Raw genomic sequence first — 18,538 nt, forward strand, 5'->3', positions numbered from 1 at the left:
AAGTTATTACTATTTCATAAAAATTCTAGTTTAATAACCATAAAGGAATTTTGGATAATTTTCATGTGTACATGGCTGATCATTTATTTCCCCAGGTATTTGGTTATGGAATTAATGGATGCTAACTTATGTCAGGTTATTCATATGGAGTTGGACCATGAAAGAATGTCCTACCTTCTTTACCAGATGCTCTGTGGTATTAAACATCTACATTCAGCTGGTATAATTCATAGAGTAAGTAGTGATACCATATTGTTTTGTTTTGTTTTTTAATCACAATCATTTCGTTGTCATAATCTCCAGTTACAAAAGAACATAATATTTTTAAAAAATTTGTCAATGTCGAAAATCCAAATAAACTATGGGATCATGTTACTCTTCCAAATATAGTTGAGATTAGAAGACATTTGTGGAATGTCTGGTTTGCCTGGGCCCATGTGAGCCACCCTGGATGCAGGCATGAGCCAGCTGTTCAGACTAGTACTGCAGAAAAATACTTCTTTTTTTTTTTAAGTTTTTATTTGAAAGTAACTTAAAACTTAGAGAAAAATTGCAAGAATAGGACAAAGAACTTTACTCTTTACCCAGATTTACCTGGTGTTAATAGTTTTTCCATATTTGAAATCCCATTTTTAGTGAGCAAGGAATTTGGATTTGGGGTGGGGGAAAGTTAGAGGCCAAGTAGTATATGATACAGTTGCTTGAGAAGTCTTATGTGAATTATGGCCCAAGTGTTCATTGCTTACATCGTAAAATTCTACCACTCCAGCATCCCAGCCATACTGGTGGGAGCTTTCGGAAAGGTTCCAGGCAGACCTTTTGACTAGGCCAAGGCTGGAATTTGAATGATGGTGTTGCCTGTCAGGGGGTACATATTTAAAAACCAGAGAGATATTCTCTAAGCTGGTTTTATGAGTTTTTGTTATTTTCTTCACTTGTACTGCTGTGTGGGCAAATTATGATAGAGTTGTGTTTTTTTGTTTGGTTTTTTGTTTGTTTGGTTTTTTAGCAACTATAATGTTGAGTGAGACTAGAGGCAGAGATAGTTTTATTGAAAACATTCTTAGCATTCCTTAAATTATTACTAATTTTGTTGACAGACTGTCTTTCAATATTATGTTTCAACAGCAAGAAGTTGTATTTTCTCTGAACTGAAATCTGTGGGGGGAAGAAGATAGTGAGACAAAAACAATGAAGCCTTTTCATACAAAAAAGAATAGAGAGATTTTTGATGGTGTAGTAGCAGTAATTCTTTTGGATCTGTTGGGTGCCAGGAAAGGCTGTTTCCATCACAGCCACTGATCAGAGACCTAACACAGTAGCAGAGCCCACCAATCCAGAGAGGGCCAAACTCTTGCCCCTTGTGAGCATGAGGCCTGAGGCCTGAGTGAGGTCTGCAGCCTGAGGCCAGTCCTGGCCCTCCCAGTGCCTGTTGGGCGCCTGGCACAAAGATTCCTGACCAGCCTTCAGTCATTTAAAATACAGCCTTTGCTGCCGCCAAGTGTTCAGTTTAAATTCTATAAATACTGTTGACAAACTTGCTTTAAAAATAGTAACATTGGTCTTTTTAATTAAAAATAAAGATTTCCCAGCATAACATTCTATTTCTCTTCAAAAATATTCACAGACCTTTATATAAATTAAGGCACTCCTAATTTCTCTTAAATACATTTTGTATTAAAGTCTTAACTGAGAATAAGTTCCCAGATTATTAGGCTTCATTATGTTAGGCCTTATTAATTTTGTAAAAGGAAACAGTTTGTCTTGCTTGTATCTCCCTTCTTGGGCCCAGACATACATGGGGCAGCAATATCCTCCCATTTTAGGGGGTTTTGTAAGAGCTGCAGCATGCATGTGCCTGTGTTAGGTGATGTTCCGTCCCTGCGGTTTAGGCCCATGCCTGCGGACCAGAAGGTCCAAGAAAGTTTTGGTTTGCCCAGCATGATTCCGCCAACCACCTCTCCATCCCATTTACCTCCCCACTGGGTGTCCCTCCCCTTGTCTTATGCCCTCCTGTTCACACATTTCTGAGTCTGCCAGACTTTGTGTCTGCTGTGAAAGTACCACGTGGTCATTGTGGGAAAGGTAGATAAGGCACCTGTTTGCACACCCACCACCCCTCCAGGTCCCAAGAGGTGATGAACCGCAGTTATCCCTTTAAGCCTGTTAACGGTTTTCTGTGAACTTTTCCTGTCCTTTTTTCTGTATACTATACGATAGGCATAAATACACACATTCGGTTTTGCTTACTAAAATGGTTTCATTCTAAACATAAAATTTAATTACTTGAAAAATAAAACACCTGGATTCCCACCAATTTTTACCTTGTATAATTCAAAAAATTGAATGGAAGTCCCCAGCCCACCTGTCACCTGGAGGAGGCCAGTGATGGCAGTTGGGTGTGTTTCCTTCCTAACTTTACACTGACACATTTTCTTACTGATGCTAATACCAGCATATCTGTCTATACTTACGTCCTTTTTAACTTATATTTTTCAAAAACAGGATCATCTTGTACATATATTGTTCTGCAACTTGCTGAATAAGTTGGTCGATCTGTTTTGTATTTTTATCAAGGATCAAATAGTTTTACAAATACTTACTAAAAAAGAGCCCCCACCTCCTCCCTCTTATTTCTCTTTCCCCAGAACAAATTCTTTCAGTTCTTTTAGCTATTATTTTGGTGTTTATCTCCATATCTTGAAATAATATGATGAGATCTCTATTTGTTGATCTTTCTTCAGTTTGGGACATAAGGTACTGATTTAGCTCTTTTTCACCAATCGTGCCCCTCACCTGCCACCTTTCCTGTCCCCCTGTCCTCCCAGTATAGTTACAATGTAATTGGTTTGGATCAGTGTCCATAGTGTGTTTTACGTCATCGTGACCCTGTAAACGCTTTTCACAGCTAAGCCTATATTTACACCATGATTATATTTCTTTTCCTTTCAACTTTTTGTCCCTAGAGTTAACAACACTTGTCTTTTATTTGTTAGAGTTTTGGTCTTTGTTGTTTGTTTTAAGGAGGGAGCAGTTTTCCACATCCTTATTGCTAATTAAACCCTAAGGTTTCTGCCAGGTATCTAAGTCTTCTCTCACTGCATCCAAATGTCTTAGCTGTTCCATCACCTTGATTGTCTCCTGGCGCCTCAGCCCTGCTCACATCTGGACTGGCTGCCCCCATACCTGATGCAGAGACCTTATCCTGGACCTCGCTCCAGCGTTTTCCTGGGGATTTCCTTCACCTCTCTCTGGAGTTGGAGCCCACTTCCTGATCCCTATCTCTCCTTTGTTTTGGTGGGACACATCCTCCAATAGCTTCCCCAGAAGTGGTGCATGGGAAGTAAAATTTTTGAGGCCTCAGATAGCTGAAACTCTTTATTCTGCCCTCTCACATGATTAATAATTCGGTTGGATAGAAAATTCTTAGTTACAAATCAGTTCCCCTCTAAGGTATAAATACAGTACCCTGTTGTGTAGTGTTGTATGGCTTTTGAACTTTCTAATGCCATTCTTACTACTGATCCTTTGCAAGTGCCCTGTTTTGGGTTTTGTTTTATCTCTGGAAACATTTTTTAAAGTTTCTTTATTTCTTGTATTCTGAAATGTTAGGATGATATGCCTTGATATGGAAATTTTTTTCATTAATTGTGGTGGGCACTTCAGTCTGGAAGAACATGCCATAGAGTTCTGGAAAATTTTTTATTATTTCTTTCAGAATGCCTTCTTTACTGTGTTCTTTATTCTGTCTTTCTCTGAAGTATGAGTTAGTTGGAGCTCTTTTTTATTTTTAAAAGTTCCTTTTTATAGCATTTTGTTCTTTTTTTTATTGGAATATGGCTAATTTACAATATTGTGTTAGTTTCAGGTGTACAGCATAGTGATTCAGTATTTTTTCAGATTACATTCCATATTACCAGATAATGGGTGTAATTCCCTGTGCTATACAGTATTTTCCTGTTGCTTACCTACTTTATATATGGTAGTTTGTATCTATTAATCCCATACCCCTAATTTGTATCTGTTAATTTGTATCTGTTAATCCCATACCCGTCTTCCGTCTCCCTTTTGTTTTTGTTTTTTTTTTTTGCGGTACGCAGGCCTGTCACTGTTGTGGCCTCTCCCGTTGCGGAGCACAGGCTCCGGACGCGCAGGCTCAGCGGCCATGGCTCACGGGCCTAGCCGGTCCGCGGCATGTGGGATCTTCCTGGACCGGGGCACGAACCCGTGTCCCCTGCATCGGCCGGCGGATTCTCAACCACTGCGCCACCAGGGAAGCCCCCCCTCTCCCTTTTGTTAACCACAAATTTGTTTTCTATATCTGTGAGTCTGTTTCTGTTTTGTATATATATTAATTTGTATCCGTTTTTAGCTTCCAAGTGATATCATATAGTATTTGTCTTTCTCTGACTTATTTCACTAAGTATAATATTCTCTAGGTCCGTTTATGTTGCTGCAAATGGCAGTATTTCATTCCTTTTTTTATGGCTGAGTAATTCCATATACACACACACATACCACATCTTCTTATTCAGTCGTCTGTTGATAGGCGCTTAAGTTGCTTCCATGTCTTGGCTGTGGTAAATAGCATTTTGTTCTTCTTGCACGGAGACACTATCATCTCTACAAGGCTAGAATTTCTTTGAAGTTTGTTTTCTGGGTTTTTCTTGTTTGTTTTTAGGCACGCTGTGTGGCATGCGGAATCTTAGTTCCCCGACCAGGGATCGAACCCATGCACCCTGCATTGGGAGTCTTAACCACTGGTCTGCCAGGGAAGTCCCTTTGAAGTTTTCTTATTGCTGCCTGCAGTGTTTTCCTTTCCCCTGAGGTTTTGTTTTGTTTTGTTTTGTTTGTTTGTTTTAGTGCATTTGGTCTCTCGCTGTCACGTGTGAGGTTTTCCTCAAACGTCTGGTGACCTTTTGTCACTGGTCCTATTTAAGACTGAAGGATTAGAAGGCCAAGTGGAAGTGCATGGGTTGGGATTGTTGAATGAGGGGTTTTTCTCTAGAGCAACACATACCCACAGGTGTCTCTGTTTGCAGGTCTTTTCTCTGGACATCATTTAGTTTCTCTAGAAAAGGCTCCAGTCTCTTGACTGAGGGAGAGCAATCTGGCTGCTGGTATGAAAGGCTGTGTGGGGTGGGGCTGTAGTTCTCATGTGGCAAAATGCAGACCTTCGCTACAGCACCCTGTCTTCAGGCTGGGCCCCTCACCCATGCCCTTCCTGTGCCTCATACCAGCAGATCTGTTGGTACTGTGCTTGAGGCCTGAGTCTGGAAACTTGGTTTTAGTTTTTCTAGATAATAGGCCAGTAGGAGTAAAGGAGGAACCAACACCTCTGTGTGGATCTGGGAGGTCTACCTTTACCTTTCTGTGAACCTTCCCCCACCCCAGATCCCTCAGTGTCCTGCTCCCTGCCCCATCCTGCCTTCCACAGTACTTGTCGTTCAATTCCTAAGCCCTTCCCAGGTGTTGTGGTCCACATTATTTCACTGCGGGCCACTCACTGAGGTTGGAATTTACTCTACTCAGCCAAGTCATTTATTCCTTTCTGCTGCCTTCCCTCCCCATAGAGCATGTGGGGTTTTTCATTGAAGGCATTAGTGTAGCACGATGACATTAGACATGCAAGAGATGCATGGGGAGAAGGCCTGTGAGGAAGAACAGAGGGAGTGAGTCAGAGGAGGTGGGGAAGCTGACAGGGGTCAGCCCAGTCTGACCCCTTGGAGTAGAGAGGGCATGAAGGAGGGTTGGGAGCTGCCTGTCAGAGGAATCTGGTGTCTCATAAGAATGGACCTCCTTCCCCATGCAGTCATTAGCCAAGAGCCACTGTAGGGTGTGTGGCCTTGTCATAAGCAGAGGGGAGGGTCAGGGTACCTCAGTGGGGTGTCTGTCAGTTGCAGTCCCACAGCAGAGAGCCAGGTACGCATTTTCATGGCTACCACCATCCACCCTTGCCCCCCTCAGCTCTGCTTCTCCACACAGGTCAGGAGCAGCCCCCTCAGGCTCCCTGTGGGCCTCCCTTCCTGAGGGGAAGGGACCAACTATAGCCCCTTTCACTACAGTTGACCTCGGAGCCACAACAGGTACTCATTCTCTCCATTCTCCATTATTCACACCCTCAGCCATCACCTTGGCAGGTCTCTGTGCCTTACCTCAGTGTGACCCAGATCTTCATTCCTGAGGGTTCTAAGTCTGGTGGCTCACAGTGGGCCACAGGGTCCATGGACCCACCCAACAGTCATCTCCCCAGTCCTCGAGTGTGTGATTGGAACTGATACAGTTGGCAGTTGGTATTCTTAGCAGAGTGACCCCTACATTGGTTCTCTGGTCTGTGAGGTAAGAGTTATGATGGGGAAGGCCAAGTGGAAACCTGAAACTGCCCCCCTCAAGATAGTACATCAAAAACATTATTGAACTCTGGGAGGTGGGGGAGAATGGAGGAGATTAATGCTGCCATTAAAACCCAAAGAATGCGAGGATGGTGGTCCCTCATAGCTCAGTTTAATTCACTAGTCCAGCCCTTGAAGAAACTAGATGGATGCTAGAGAATGTAGACCATCGAGCCTTAGCTGATCAGTAGTCCTGATTGCAGCTGCTTGTGCTGGACACGGTGTCATTGCTAGAGCAGATTAGTAAGGCCTCAGGTGTGGCATGTAGCCTTTGACTGGGCAGATGCATTCTTCCATACTGATTAGAAAAGACGATCAGAAACCATTCACACTCATGTGAGGTGAACAGCAATATTCTTCCACAGTTTTGCCCTAGGCCTGTGTCATAATATAGCTGGAAGAGATCTGGACCCGTCTCCATTTATTACCTGGCCTCCACAACTCACCCCCCACCACCAGCTAGAGGAGGCATGATGTTGCTTTGAGTCTTTGACTTTCAGTATCCACTTAGAACTTGTGTCTAACACTTCTCCAAATGTCTGCTGTTCCCAGGTACAGTCACCTGAGTAAGGGGTCATAGGTACCTGTGGGGAAATCAAGGCAGTGGACGCTTGTTACAATGTGCAGGGTTCTCCCTCTTAGGACACCTCTTCAGTCAGTGGGTTCTAGACCGAGGACTGACCAGGAATAGCAACGGCCTCAACCTTCCACACCTCTGCTCTTGCCCTTTTTTGGTTGCAGATATTTTGTGCACCCTTATTGGCTGCCCCAGTGATGCCATCCCCGCACTCTGGGTCAAGCCCCTAAATTTAGGTGTCATTTTTATTTTAATGTGTGTTTCTTGTTCGGAGTAGTTTTCAAGATTTGAAGGGGCAGAACTGTCTTTACTCTGCCATCTTCAAACTACAAGTCCAGTTTGTTTGTGGAAAGCTTCTTCTGGTTGTGTGTGGAGACTGGTGGGAGAGCAGCTGTGCATGTGGGGAGCCCTCAGGCGCCCTGAGACCATCGGCAAGCGTTGGGAGGCGGGGCTGCCTCTCCCAGTCCTGCCAGGACAACAAGCCACACCTTTGACAGCTTGGTTTGCATTTTATTATCACAGTTTTCCAGCAGATGGCAGTAAAGTGCATTGTTCCAACAAAATCAGTGCAAGAGGACAATCTTCTGACAGGTGGAGGTGGCTGGAATGGGCATGTCTACTAATCACACAGCAGTTCATCAGACTGGCCGGTGGCACTACTCTAATCATCCTTGTTCATGTGGCGCTGTGTTAGTTCAGGGCCAGGTTGGATTTCAGGGGCTGCTGGTGGTAAAGTATAGACATCTCAAATTTTTAAAAACATCAGTCTCCTAAAAAGAAAGCACCTATTGACGTCCCCACCAACAGTGTAAGGAAGGGTCTGTTTCTGCTTCTTCCTCCAGCACTGGATATTGCCATTCTTTTCCTCATTGCCAGAAGAGAGACTAAAAATTGTTCCTTGTCATTTGGGTTTTTAATTTTCATGAAGTTGAGCATTATTTTATGTTAGTAATTTGTATTATGAAATGCCTGTTCCTGCCATACTCTTTGGTTTTAAAAAAGGAATCTAGAAACAGATTGGTTTGTTTTACCTTAGCTGTATTACTGCCTTCTCACAGGAAGGGGTCACTGGTTTGAGCGTGGGGCTGATTCTTCGCTTGCTTTCCTTTGTGCAGAATAGCAGCTGTGGGTGAGTTGGCAGTGCTCCCCACAGCACATCTCCACATCGGGACATGCACAGCGGAAGTGCTCTGGGGCCAGCCAGGGACCAGTGCATCTGCATGGGCTTGGTGGGAATTTTAATTATGTTTTTAAGTGATATATATTTATAAGTTATATTTTACTGAATTCCGGATGTTTAGAAAGAGAGTGCTTAGCAGTAATGAAACATAATTTTAGCTGATGTAATTTTTAAGTGTTTTTCTGCTTATCCCAATAACACCTGGCAGCCATCACTCAAGGCACACCTATGCCCGTTGGTGACACATCGATTGGAAAGTTTCAGCCAGGTGCTGGGCCTGAAACGTCACTAAAAGTGATGGTCTTACTGTGTGGTGTGACTTGGCAGTTTGACGTTGTAGCTACACATTGGAAAGCACTTGTGAAAAGAATAGATGTGGATTGTTTAGAAGTCATAGTTTCTAGGGTGAGTTTGCAGGCTGGAGTCCAAGGCAAGAGTCAAATTCCTGTGGCCTGAGGAAGGGTCTGGGATGTGGGGGATCACCATGGAGAAAGTCCCTAGAGTTATGAAGGAAAAAACTACAGAAGTGATAGGTTGTGTTGAGAGTGTGGTGGAGTATGATGTGTACATTCACTCAACAAACATTTTCTGAGAGTTTGCTGTGCCAAACTCCGGGCTAAGAGCTGAAAGCACAGAGAGACCCTTGAGGCCTCCTCTTACAGAGCCCGTGCTGGGAGGGGCAGAGGAGGGACTTTGAGGGTAGTATGTGTGGTGGGGAGTGGTAGGTCCCAGGGAAGGGTGGGAAGTTGGGGTTGGTAATCATGGGATTCTTCTTCAAAGGAAAGAAGAAGCCTTTGGAAGATTCCAGGGTCAGAGAATTCTAGCCATGTGCTGTCCAGTATTATAGCCACTAGCCACCTGAGACTATTAAGTACTCAGAGTGTGGCTATAATTGTAAATAAACACTGGATTTCAAAGACAGTACCAAACAAAAAGAATGTAAAATATCTCATTAATAATTTTTATATGTTGGTTACATTTTAAAATGAATATTCTGGAAATATACTGTATTGGAGTAAAGGAAAATATTATTAAAATTAATTTTACCTTTTCTAGTCACTTTTTTTAAGGTGGCTGTTAGAAAATGTAAATTACACATGTGGGTTGAGTTATATTTGTATTGGACAGCAGGGAAGAGCCAGAGTGTTGGGAACTGAAGGATGACCAGGCGTGGAGTGAGGGAGGAGAGGGTGTTGTGGAAGTTCTCAGAAGGTTTTAAGCAAAGGAGTGTCATGAAGGTTTCCACACAGGGGTAAGGGCAACCATATGGCCTCTCTAGGCTGATTTGTATTAGTTTCAATATGAGAGTAGGATTTTCCAAAATGGTTCCAAAATCCCAGGGTTCAATTCTAACTTTCCTCCTTCTCCCAGCACTCTCACATACCTCACAAATCCTTACCAATGTGAGATTGTTTACTTAGCATGTTTTGGTGCCTTTTATTAATTTAAATCATTTCTGCCCTAGGATTTGAAACCTAGCAACATTGTAGTAAAGTCAGACTGTACCCTTAAGATCCTTGACTTTGGCCTGGCTCGCACAGCATGCACCAACTTTATGATGACCCCCTACGTGGTAACGCGGTATTATCGGGCACCTGAAGTCATCCTGGGCATGGGCTACAAAGAGAACGGTGAGTACAGACAGAACTGGAAGAGGCCGAGATGTGTAAAAATAGTGCTGTTCGTCATCACTAGTTTTTTTCTCTTTCCTGTGAACTGTATGAAGTATAATGTGGAGGCTGTGTTATACATAGGTTATCATAGTTCACAGATGAGAAATAATTAATTTTATATTTCCACTGGCTAAAATTATCCACTTTAAAAATTCACTTTTAAAGTTAATATTTTTGAACGTTTATCAAAGTATAACATACTTACAGAAACGTATGCAAATCCCAAGTGTGCAGCTCAATGGGAGCACACCCACATAACGAGCAGCACCCAAGGCCTCCCCAGTCCCGCTCTGGGTCTCAATCCCCAAAGGAAGCCATTATCCTGATTTCCAGCAACAGAGACTGATTTTGCTTATTTTTGAACTTGATATAAATGGAATAATACAACATGTGCTTTTTGTGTGTAAAATTGGTATTTTTTTCACAGCAAAACTTATTCAAGCAATATCAGAGCTCTTTGAAGCTTAACTTTTGAAAAATTTGTCAAAAAGAACTAAATCACATTCACGTGTTAAAAAAAAGAATCTGAAAGTTTGCCTAAGTCATCTGAAATGAGTTATGCTTCAAGTTTATTCAGATATTTTATAACCTGTGCTCCCATTCTGAGAGACACAGCTCTGTGGGCTTCCAGTCCTCTGTGGACATGAGAGAAAATTAGGTCCCCTGTTAGCTTCTCTCACCCCACCCCCAGCAGCAGGGGCAATAAATAGCCCTCTGCCTGGTCACCTGAGGCCTGTAATTCAGCTGGGCCCCCACAGAAGATGGTGAACAGCCAGAAGCTGGGGCACCTCTGGCCCTCACCTGGAGCCCAGACAAGCCTGTCCCTGTGAGGCCCTGCTGACTTGACAGTTTAAAAAAGGATCATTCTGGAGGCGTGGTGTTCATATTTTACAAAAGTCCTGCTGACAAGCTGGGTTTGTCTTTGTTTGGGAGGGGGTTTGAGAAAGGACATGTGTTGGAGAGTCTCTGGCTGGTTTTAATCACCTGGTGTTTGGTAGTGGACATCTGGTCTGTCGGGTGCATCATGGCAGAAATGGTCCTCCATAAAGTCCTGTTCCCAGGAAGAGACTGTATCCTTCACAGGGAGAGACCCAGCACTAACCACGAAGGCTGGGGGCAGGGGTGGGCATGTGCCTGGAAACAGCTTTGTGGGGACAGGCACTTCTTGTTTCTGGGACTTTGTTTCTGAAGCTGTAAAGTATTGGACTCTTTGGCACTAAAAGCCCAGATTGCTGCAAACCGAAGGCCAAGATAGAGGTCAGCAATATTTCATACTGTGTAAAAAAGTTCACCCGTTACTAGCAATTTATTTTCCTTGTTTGTGTGTTTAGTACACTGTTAGAATCCTTTTCCTCACCTTTGTTTTGTTCATGGCACTTCATAATTTTGTCATTTCACTTTATTTTCAGTTGATATCTGGTCAGTGGGTTGCATCATGGGAGAGCTGGTGAAAGGTTGTGTGATATTCCAAGGCACTGATCGTATCCTTCCCGGGGGACCTTCCCGGCCATGTTTTCCATAAATACCAAGGGCAGCAGGAGGTCAAAAGGAAAATGTTGTAATTCTAGACTGTATTCTAAGGGGGTCTTGATTATGTTTGTTAAATTAGTGTCACACACCAAATGGTTCAATTTTATGTTTCTTTTTTGCTTGACTACCTGTAACAATTTTATTGAGGCATAGAATTAAGTTAAACCAATTTATATTAGTTCTTAATTTTATTAAAAATAGCTTATAAGAAATGTATTTACTCTTTGACAAATGTATTCTGATATTTAAATGAAAATTCTGTTTAGTTAATTCAGTTAATTTAGCTATCTAGAAAGTTGTCTAAATTTAATAGGCCAATAATTTGTAATTTGTTTAATATACTATTTCATTAGTTACCAGGATGAATTAAAATATTTTCCTCCAAAGTAAGAACTGAAGCAAACTACATAAATACCTAAATGAAAAAGATTAAAGTAAAAAGTTTGTGAGAAACAATATTTGCTACATTTTTTTGTTTTGTTACTCTTCTGACATTTTGTAGAAAATTTTAGAAGATCCACTTAGGTTATTTTGTGACACAGTGGGGAAGTTTAACAGACATTTAAATAAATATAAAATGCAAAAGATTAACTTATACTGTGGTCAGCAAATCATATTAATGACATATAGCATAAAGGAGAGTAGATATATGATAGTTTCAATAGCTTTCTTTTCTCATATTCCTCATATTCTTCCATCTTCAATATTTTTTGCTCTAACATGGTTCTTCACGTATACCCTTTTTCATTTGTGTTCTAACCACCTAAAATTTTCATTAGTCTTTTGATTTTGTTTTTTGTTATGAAAGTGGTCTCTGCTGGCAGATTGATGGTTATCTTTAAAAGAACTTAAGTTATATAGTCATGTTTTATATGTATTTTATTAAAGTAATTTTAGTTTTTTATAATTTTATGAGGTTGGTTTATTTGTAATATAAATTCTTCACAACACAGACCTGGAATGAAAAGATTTTATTCCTATCATTTTATTTACCTTCCTTGACATTTTTCACATCACAGATTTTATGTGAAGTTAAATACAGCATTTTATTTTGTTCTAATAAATTTTCTAGCAATTTTCCATAGCCTTACCTTAGATTCAGTTGTTTCAATATGTAAAAAAGGAGATCTTTAATTTGCAAATAAATTCATTTAAAAAGGGAAAAGTTGATGTATTCTAAAGATTGGTTGATTGATTGATTGATTGATGGCCATGCCACAAGTCTTGTGGGATCTTAGTTCCCCCACCAGGGATTGAACCTGGACCCACAGCAGTGAAAGCACAGAGTCCTAACCACCAGACTGCCAGGGAATGCCCTAAAGATACATAATTAGAAGTATCTACTTAACATTCAGTTTGTCTCAATTTTTAATTCATTTTGTGACTTTCCTTTCTTTAATTAATTAAAGGTTTTCTTCAGAAAGTACAGAAATGAAAAGTGTAGGAACTCTTTGGTACACTATTAAGTAATTTAAAATTCTTAATTTACATATTAACATCTTGCAATGTCAGTAATAATAATTTTATGTATAACGTCACCTACTGTCATTCTCAGAACATACACAGAGATTACATCATTTTCCAAAGACAATTTTGCTAACTTTTTCCAACATTAGATAGAAAAAGTTTCCAGAAACCAGATTGCAGTTCTCAGAGATTTGTTTTAGATTCGTAACCTGAGGTAGAAAAGGAACTCCTGTCCCCACATGGCCTAAGAGAAAGAGAAAGCTTTAGGCAGGCACCTCCCAGAGAGCAAGGGACCCTGGAGGCCAGGAAGCAGGTTACTGAGGGAGGCTCACTGACACTGTCAAAAAGGTGAGGACTGAGAATTGAGGGATGGTCACCTGCAACTTTGATGGGCGCAGTTTTCATGAAGTGATGGGGGAAAAGTCTGATGAGAGGATGTTTAAGAGAGAATATGAGAGGCTGGGAGTTAGAGATACAAGTATACACAACTCTGTTTTGCTGCAAATGGGAATGGTAGCTAAGCTACGATGTTCAGCCAAAGGAGAGTGGCTGTTGCTTTAAGATGGGAGAAAAAAAATTGTTTGATTGGTGATGGAATCCTCCAGTGGATGGTGTACCAGCAAGAAGAAAGACATTACAGGAAGCGAGAGGGCCTCCTCCTTTGTTCTTTAAAGACCATGTGTCTGTTCCCTAGATTCTTTCACAGTGATGTCATTTTATTTTTCTAAGACATACCTCAATTAGTCACTTTTTAAAGATGCTGTTTATTTGATTCCTCTGGCTTGCGTTCTCTTGTATAATTTTTATGGTTTTATCAATAGAATCCCTTTCCACATTCATCTTGCCAGTTATCTCAAGCCCCAAGTGAAAGAGGCAAAGCTGGTATTGTCTGCATTTTACAAATAGGAAGGTGAGACCCAAGGGAGATTGACTGCCTGACACCTAGTGAATGTCTAATACACAATGGAGTCTGAAACCCAGGTCATATACTTTGAAAGGAAATGAAACACACTCCTTTGTATTGCAGTGATGGTCCGGGTCAGTGCCAAGTAAAACAGAATGACCTCTCAAAGCTGTCACTGCTCAATGTAAGCACAGCTACAGTGGGAAAGGACATGGTGAGAGCTCAGAAAGTCCAGAGCCTTGGCTCCTGCCCACCCCCTCATGCACCCCATCCCTCCAGACCTGCCTCGCAGGGGTGGCTCCCAGCTGTAAATTGAGCAATCAGATAGGTCTCTCTACTTTAGGGAGCTTTAGATCTAACATAGTTTTATTATGAGAACAGATTTCAATTTGCCTATATAATTACTACCTAATTTCATGTTTAAGCCTTTCAGTCATAGGTGTTCTTCAGTTACAAGATAACTTTATTTTGATCTAGAATGGGAAGGCATATAGACTTCATCGTGTTGATTTAATAAACTGTGATCAGAGTTTATAAAGATGCAGAGTTTTTTTTAAATAGTCTTAACTTGGAGCCCAAACCTTTTTCGAATATTATTTCAGAATGCTTCTGCTGACCCAGTGAGGTGGCCTGGTTAATTACTTGTTGATAAGTATAAATATAATTTTTCTTTGAATGATGCTACTTTATGTAATATGAATATAAGGCATTTCAGTTGTATTTTCCTCAAGAGACTCCTTAGATATTGATCAGTGGAATAAAGTTATTGAGCAGCTAGGAACACCATCTGCAGATTTCATGAAGAAACTTCAGCCAACTGTGAGGAATTACGTAGAAAACAGACCAAAGTATCCTGGAATCAAATTTGAAGAACTCTTTCCAGATTGGATATTCCCATCAGAATCTGAACGAGACAAAATTAAAAGTAAGATATCATTTTTTCTTATACTGGGTGAAGCTTTCACTTTATGTTTGCATTCTAAAACCTGTGAACATTGAGAGACAAAATAGTTGAAACCCTCAAAGTCATTTACAGGTAGAATGAAGGCATTTCAGAAAGCTTAAAGACCTAGAAGTTTTGTCCTCAATAAAGTGACGTAACTGAAGGCTGTGGTCAGAATATTTACATCAGTCTGAAAGACTCTTATGTTAATTACAGCAAATGGAATTCAAACAGTTTTCAGGTATAAAGAATACTTGAATAAAGATTCTAGCCCAGTTGAACAGTCAGAAATTTTAAAAGGCTCCTTCTCCCCTTCTCCTGTGCCTGTCACTAAGTGTTTTAAGGGAAAGAATAGATTTGTTTCTCTCTACATCAAGATAAACTGTGCCTCATTCAGAAAAGCCCCATCTCTTCTTTGCCTATACTAGTGAATTTTAATTGCTAAAACCTAGGTGAGCCTTATATTTAACCAAGTTATCGAAGTTGTTGGATTTTTTTCTAACTACTAATCTCTAGATTTTAAAAAAAGTGTATGTTGCCAACATTGTATACAGGTAGGCAAAGCAGAGGTATCTGTGAAGTGTTCTATACTGTGCAAATATGAAATCATTGTGTGGCTTAGTCTGTTCTAATTTCACTTCGATGTGGCATCAAGAAAAAACACTTGCCTCTGCTTCATGCCTGCATTCTTGGCAGTGACACCCTTAGCTTAGCTCCTGCACCCTCCCTGGACGTGGCTTCTCAGCCTTGTGCCCTGTCCTTCTCCCTTCCAAATTCAGAAGCTGAAAGCACATTTGAAAGCCTGGTTTGTAGTGGAAGTGGCTGCTTGACTTACTGTTAAAGAAAAAGACTCTAATAATCTTGAAGCTATCAACAGTTTCTCAAAGTTAATATATTTTTGTTCTGTCTCTGCTATCACATTTAGTTCTTTATTGTGTGATTTTCAGGTTAACGGTATTACTTTATTAATCTAATATTTGTTTTTACCCTAGCAAGTCAAGCCAGAGACTTACTATCAAAAATGTTAGTGATAGATCCCGACAAGCGAATCTCTGTAGATGAAGCTTTGCGTCACCCTTATATCACTGTTTGGTATGACCCTGCTGAAGCAGAAGCGGTAAGCATCTATTTTGAAAAGGCTTATGTGTAAAGGCAGGGCATACATTTCCTTGGACCTTCTGTCTGTTAGTCTGGAATGGGTACATAAAGTCCTAGATTTAAAAGGACTCCTGATTACAACGAGGCCATGTAACATGGCTCACAACCCCTTTTGGGACTCTTGTTAGTGGGGCTCTGCTCAGAGTACCTCAGGAGTGAACATGCTTATGCTGTGGTGATATAATTATCTTCATTTATGCAGATGCTGATGTGTGATCATAATATCACCTTTTTTAGGCATCCATTTGTGTACCTGGCACTGTGCCTTGGGCTTTGCTTTACATCATCTTGTTTAGGCACCCAGTCAGGCTAAGAAACTTCCTGAAAATCACAAGTTTGTTCATCCTTCCCCAGAGGTACCTGCTAGGGGGGTTCCACTTCTGAGTTTGGTGCTCATGTGCATTTTTCTGTAGCAGCATTGGTATGGATGGTCTTTAGCTGGAAGTGAAATAACCACATAGTGGCATGCTCATTATTATGTCTTGACCTATGCATTTAACCACCATTTTAAACATTGTTTTATATGAAAAGAATTTGATTTATAAACACATGATTTTAAGCAAATTTTTGAAGCAGTCCATTTATGAATTGGGGGTTGAGTTTGGGAGTTCTAACAGGAAGAAATATAAACCTGAAATGTGTTTTGCAGCTTCTGTATTTCATAGCACAGTACCTTGTCCAGGGTAGATCTCTAAGAAGCAGCCTGTGATTACTAATTTTATAATTACATTTGGGCAGATGTCTTTAGAGTGTGATTATTAAGAGGACTATAATGCTCTATTTTTTTGGTTAACTTTTCCTCAATTATTTTGATTCTGAAACTGATGGAAATCATACTTATAAAGAAATCTTTAATAAGCCACGTATTTAATGAAACTACATCCATATTATAAATATTTTAGAAGTCTTACAAAGTGATCCTTTTTCTTCATGCCTCATTATTTTTTTAACTATTGACTTTAGCTGTAATTTAACTTTTAGCCACCACCTCAAATTTATGATGCCCAGTTGGAAGAAAGAGAACATGCAATTGAAGAATGGAAAGGTAAAGACGGAACTTATTTTGATTGTTACTTATGACATTTCTTGCAATGGGGCAAGATTTTTTAAAAAGTGTATGTTGCCAACATTGTATACAGGTAGGCAAAGCAGAGGTATCTGTGAAGTGTTCTATACTGTGCAAATATGAAATCATTGTGTGGCTTAGTCTGTTCTAATTTCACTTCAATGTGGCATCAAGAAAAAACACTTGCCTCTGCTTCATGCCTGCACTTTTTGACAATAGCCTTTCTAAGAGAGAGTTGAGAAACCCTGAAGCCCATTTATCCTCTCTCTTCCTATTTCCCAGTAGAAAAAGAACTTGAAGATAACAGAATTAGAGAGGAACGTGTATGAATTGCATATTATTTGCTTCAAAAGAGAAAAATAAAGGCTTTTTCATGCAATCTTACATTATCAAATCTTGGTTTGTAAACTAAACTCAGTGATTGTATCACACTTACCTTGACAACATGTTGCAAATTGTTGAGTAACCCCAATTCACAGGTCTCTGTAAAGCAGCCGTGGGAGACCCCACTGGGGTCATGTGAACTTCTGCTGTATTTGTAAGCCATGTAGTTATATATGTGTTTTAAAATAAGAGTTTGGGGAAAATTGCAGATCAAAAATATGCAGATAGTTATTATTACCACTAAGATTAACCAAACAACCCACAGCAAACTAAACCAGTAAAAAAGAGGCTGAACTAAAAATTTTTCATTAAAAAGCAGAATCAGTAGTAATTGAGAACTATGGTCAGCGCAAGTCAAACATGGTGATGTGTCCTTCCCAAGAGCCCCTCCCCGGGATATAGGGATACTAACAACCTGCATGTGCGCACACCCATAGGCCTCACTAACTGCTTGCAATATGCTAATTTTATTTCATGAATAGCAAAATTTTAGGAAGCTGCTTAGTTAATAGGTAATTAGTTTTTCTTACAAATGAAAATTGAGGAAAACTGAGATTGAAGCCAAGAAAAAACTTAGGTAATTAGATTAATTTCTGACCAATCTGGAGGGGTTATATTTGGAGAACCACAGTAAAGATGGAGGAAAACATGTGCAAAAAGATGTGAGTGTATCCAGTACTTAAACTGTTCTGTTAGAGCCACTTTGCTAGTACTTTCCCTCCCTCTCTCCCCACCTCTCTCCCTCTGTGTGTCTCTCTCATTCTCTCTCCCTCACCCCCACTTTGTAAAACCCTCATCATGAATCCAGAGCAACCATACATTTTTGGCTGTCTTTTTTTTTTTTTTGGCTGTGTTGGGTTTTGATTGCGTGCAGGCTTTCTCTAGTTGCAGCGAGTGGGGGCTACTCTTTGTTGCAGCCCACAGGCGGTGGCTTCTCTTGTGGAGCACGGGCTCTAAACGTCCAAGCTTCTGTAGTTGTGGCACGCAGGCTCAGTAGTTGTGGCTTGCGGGCTCTAGAGCACAGGCTCAGTAGTTGTGGCACATGGGCTTAGCTGCTCTGCAGCATGTGGTATCCCGGACCAGGGATCGAACCCATGTCCCCTGCATTGGCAGGCAGATTGTTAACTATTGCGCCACCAGGGAAGTCCCTGGCTGTCTCAATAGCTGGGTTGAAGAGATATAATGGATCAAATTATATTTTGGTCTAGGTAAACTATATTACTTAATTGTCTATCACAATTAAAAATAGCACATCACAGTGCCC

The 18,538-nt window shown here is 40.7% G+C and overlaps 1 protein-coding gene across 5 annotated transcripts in view; it reads left to right on the plus strand.

The window, feature by feature from the left end:
- The window catches only part of MAPK9 (mitogen-activated protein kinase 9), a 60,020-nt gene that overhangs the window by 36,392 nt on the left and 5,090 nt on the right, over positions 1-18,538 (plus strand). For all 5 annotated transcript variants that reach the window (XM_022563316.3, XM_022563314.3, XM_089909813.1 and 2 more), the window contains 6 exons: positions 96-234; positions 9,615-9,780; positions 11,232-11,303; positions 14,466-14,648; positions 15,659-15,783; positions 16,806-16,869. In XM_022563316.3, the coding sequence (XP_022419024.1) occupies positions 96-234; positions 9,615-9,780; positions 11,232-11,303; positions 14,466-14,648; positions 15,659-15,783; positions 16,806-16,869 (749 nt within the window). The remainder of the gene's footprint in view (positions 1-95; positions 235-9,614; positions 9,781-11,231; positions 11,304-14,465; positions 14,649-15,658; positions 15,784-16,805; positions 16,870-18,538) is intronic.

The sequence above is a fragment of the Delphinapterus leucas genome, chromosome 3 (genome assembly GCF_059928025.1).
Source record: "Delphinapterus leucas isolate spDelLeu-1000000601 "Yukka" chromosome 3, BTC_Dleu_Yukka2, whole genome shotgun sequence".
In the NCBI taxonomy this organism is placed as follows: Eukaryota; Metazoa; Chordata; class Mammalia; order Artiodactyla; family Monodontidae; genus Delphinapterus; species Delphinapterus leucas.